The following is a 3,950-nucleotide window of genomic DNA, read 5'->3' as shown; positions in this document are numbered from 1 at the left end:
GGGTGGCAGGTCTTTCCGGGGCCTGCCTGCAGCTCTTCCTTCACAACAGTTCTTGGGCAGGAGCTGCCCCTGAGCAGTGCACACAATTCATGTGAGGAAGGCTGTGCCCGCTGGGCCAGGGACTTGGAACCAGGGGGTGTCCGTACTTCACAGCAGCAGGGAGAGGGCTGAGGTGCTTGCTGCACGCTGGGACGTGGAGATGAGGGAGGACTGGCTGCAGCAGTGCCATTGGGCAGGGCTGTAGGGAATTCTGCACAGCTGTCCAGCCTTTGAGGAAACATGGTTTGAGGACTGCCTGTTCCTCCCTCATTCCTTCCATAGTACAGGGCACCAAGGGGCCTGTTCTCATTGCTTTTGCTCTGAAGGTACATTAGTAAAAACAGTATTTTCTAAAAATAAGCTGGTGCATGTAGACTGCAGGAGATGAGGTCTCGGGAGGAGTGTCTCAGCAAGGTCTGGAGGCAGCAAGGAGTACAGCCTTAAACTTCTCCCACATGGTATGTGCAGTGTCTGTGTGAAGTGTTCTGCTCTGCTTGTGGTGCTGGAGTGAAGCCATGGCCCTAGCTGTACAAGTTTCTGTTTTTCCTTTCTCATTCCCATGCTTTCGTTTTTGACTTTAAGAGGACTATTGTGGATCCCACCCTTTTCAGCATCTCTCTGGCGTTGCCACCTTCTGGCACTGAACCCAAGCAAGAAGGCCTCTTCTCCTGACTGCTCTTTACCCAGGAAGTTTTAGTAGTGTCTTTCATACTCTTGGAAGACACTGGTTTTATGGAAATATTTTCAAAGTCCAGTAAAGCAGTAGCTTTTGTGGGGAGGAGGAGGGACCCTGACCTTCACTGTGAAGTGTATTTTTGAAAAAAATGGCTGCTAGTTATGTTAAAGAAGACAAAGAGCATTAGTGCTGATATGCAGCCAGGTAAGTTCCTCAGATCCTGTGCACAGTCCTCTTGTAAAGCTGTTTGTGAAAATGATTAGGATTGATTCTGAGTATAACAAAGCTCAGCCTTCTTTTCCACAGCTTCTTTAGAGCAGTCATAGGGCTAGACACTCTGTAGAAGTTGTGGTTTGTCTGGTGGTCACTAGAAGTTCTCAAAGCCCCAGTCCTAGGGTCCCTCATTGTTCCTTTTGTTTTTTTCTTTCTGCCTTCAAAAGCTGCCAATAACGTTTACTTGCTGAAACCTGCTTAGTGGGTTTTAGAACACTACTTCTCTGTAAAGCAGCAATAAAGGATCAGAGGAAGAACAGACAACACCCTCCCTAGCCACTTGCCTCCAACACATACACAGAGAAGTACCAACCAAGCTTCCTACTCGGTGAGCAAGTAATTTTGCTCCTCTGTGTTTTCCTGTTATGCAGAATTGTTGTTTCCCTGTTGACCAAATCTCATGTCCCTCATCCTAATTAGGTGCCTCATGAGCAGCTATCCAGGTAAATTGGTTGCATGGATGATCATAAAATTACAGAGTGGGTTGGGTTCAAAGGAACCTGGAAAGATCATCTAGTCCAACACCCCCATCTGCCACGGGCAGGGACATCTTCCATTAGATCAGGGTGCTCGAAGGCCTGTCCAGCCTGACCTTGAATACTTCAGTGGTGGGATACCCACAACTTCTCTGGACAACGTGTCCCAGTGTCTCACCACTGTTGTTTTCTCCTTATGTCCAATCTAACCCTACCATCTTTCAGTTTGAGACCGTTGCCCCTTGTCCTGTCATCTAGGAGCTTTGGTTGCAGTGTCTCCCTGTATGCTCTCTGGAGCTCTGTCTCCTGGGCTGTACTGCAGACAGCTTGCACCTGGAGCCCTCCCTTCCCCGTTTCCCCAGTGATACTTACTGTGATGGACATTTTTAATGGCAAAGTGTGCTAAATCTTTTGCTCTCCCTGTAGGGCGACTCAGCAAGGCAGACAAAGAGCTCATAATTGTAGCTACAAGTGTTGTGAATAGATGTCCCTACTGTGTGGTTGCACATGGAGCACTTCATCGGATATATTCCAAGCAGCCAGCACTGGCTGACCAGGTCAGTGGGGTTACAACAGCACATGCCCCACCTCCTTCGCATGGTCCCCTGAGAGGTGGGAATGGCCCTCTCATGTGGCTGCTTTCTCACCTGAAGTTTTGATCCTTAGTCTATATTTTGAACCTTTGATCTATGTGGTTCCCAGCAATCTTGAGCAATTTTGACATGTCTGGGGCCCCAACTCAATACCTGTCTCACTGGGTGAGCAGTCAGAGCAGTGGCCAGTGGGGGCAGGACCTCAAGGTGGGTGTCTCTGTATCCTCATCCACCGTCCAAGCAAGATGGCGGGAGAGATGGTTGACCTGCAGAGCATTCATCCTGCTGCCCACATTCTTTGCTATTTTAGTCTGGTCTGTGGAGGAACTTGGTAGCAGCATACTCGTGATGTTGGGCTGTGTTTCAAGTACTCCTTCAGAGTTTTGGCTCACCAAAACTGCCACAGTCCCCAAGATGAGAAGGGTGGTAAAATAGATGAGTCTTTTATCTGATGGTAGCCACGATGTCTGGTTCAAGTGCTGAGAAAGAGCCATCCCTTTGGCTTGTGGAGGAAAGAAGGTGGTCAGCCAGTTAGACTGTTTGCTGGGTCCATTTATGCTACCTCTGTTTTCTGCTTTGTCTCAGGTCATTGTGAACTGGAAACTGGCAGACCTGAGTGACCGGGACCTGGCAATGCTGGAGTTTGCACTTGCAGTCTGTCGAGCTGATAACATCACTGAAGAGCATTTCCAGAAGCTGGAGAGGCATGGTTTTGACCGTGAAGATGCCTGGGACATAGGCATGATTTCTGCTTTTTTTGCTATGTCTAATCGCATAGCTCATTACATTGACCTGCGCCCAAACAAGGAATTCTACACCATGGGCAGAGTGCCCCGTGGGGAGAGGGAGGTGGAGGAAACTGAATGTGCCTGACGGGGCTCTCTGATGCCCACGCATCCGAAAGATTGATCAAGCTCTGAATTCGCAAGCTAGTGTGGCTTATTTCTGAGCGTGTAAAAGTGTTACCTGCAGAAGAGGTGTAAGTCCTGATTCTCCCAAAACACAGAGACTATGTTTAGAGAGGAGACATTGCTTTATTCTGGCCAGGGTACACAGGGGAATATTTCCAGAAATCATGCTTACCCCCTGCTGGTTTTCTTGTCATATTTATACACAAAAGTTACAAGGTAGCATACCCTCAGTTACAATCATGGGTTAGTAATTTACATATAATATTGGTTATGACATTCAGTTACTGTGCCTGTGCAAGGGAAGGGTCTTCATATGGGCAAGTGTCTTCTTGGCCTATGGGAATTATTTTTAGTATTATAATGAAGGTAGTTCAGCTTAGGATACCCAGAATTTTCACTTTTCTGCCTAGTTGGCTAGGCCTTTCAAAACATGGTAGATTAGTAGCATCCTCAAGGTTCATATGCTGATCTGCTCTAGGATGTTTTACTTCAAAGGAAGACACCACCACCTCCTTTCCTTGATTAGGTGTTCTTTCTCATATGACTCAAGGATAGAATCCTTGTTACCTGTGAGAACGTCTCAGAAAGTTCCTCTATTAATTAGTCCAGATACTCGTGAAGAAATATTCCCAAGGCCAACCATCTGGCCACGTACATAACAAAATGGTCATACGCAAGACGCTATATTGCAAGTTCAGCTAACGCCAAAAGTTAACAGGCCTAACTAATGTTAACACCTTTAATGTTAACGAAAATGGCTAAAATTCTAACTACAAGACAACAAAAGGGTTAAAAAGTTAATGCCGGATTTTAGCCATGAGGGGTGGTGGGCTTCCTTTAGCCATTCAGAGAGATGGCGGCTTCGGTCTTGGCACCGGCTGCGCTGGTCACCCTGTGCCTTCGTTCGAGCTGCTGCGCGGCGCTCTGCCGCCTCAGCCGTCTGAGACCCGGCACACCGAGCTACGGCCGGCCGCTGGGGGCG

At 47.8% G+C, this 3,950-nt stretch overlaps 2 protein-coding genes across 2 annotated transcripts in view; both read left to right on the top strand.

The window, feature by feature from the left end:
• LOC104282463 overlaps positions 1-2,930 on the top strand; it is an 8,324-nt gene extending 5,394 nt beyond the window's left edge. The window contains exons 4-5 of the mRNA XM_009880556.1: positions 1,891-2,021; positions 2,643-2,930. Of these exons, the coding sequence (XP_009878858.1) occupies positions 1,891-2,021; positions 2,643-2,930 (419 nt within the window). The remainder of the gene's footprint in view (positions 1-1,890; positions 2,022-2,642) is intronic.
• An 854-nt stretch (positions 2,931-3,784) lies between these two features.
• Positions 3,785-3,950, top strand: part of DCAF10 (DDB1 and CUL4 associated factor 10) — a 19,178-nt gene continuing 19,012 nt past the window's right edge. Inside the window, exon 1 of the mRNA XM_009880555.1 lies at positions 3,785-3,933. Within this exon, the coding sequence (XP_009878857.1) occupies positions 3,785-3,933 (149 nt within the window). The remainder of the gene's footprint in view (positions 3,934-3,950) is intronic.

The sequence above is a fragment of the Charadrius vociferus genome, unplaced genomic scaffold, assembly GCF_000708025.1.
Source record: "Charadrius vociferus isolate BGI_N301 unplaced genomic scaffold, ASM70802v2 scaffold633, whole genome shotgun sequence".
NCBI classification, from domain to species: Eukaryota; Metazoa; Chordata; class Aves; order Charadriiformes; family Charadriidae; genus Charadrius; species Charadrius vociferus.
This window is presented reverse-complemented; position numbering and strand designations above follow the sequence as displayed.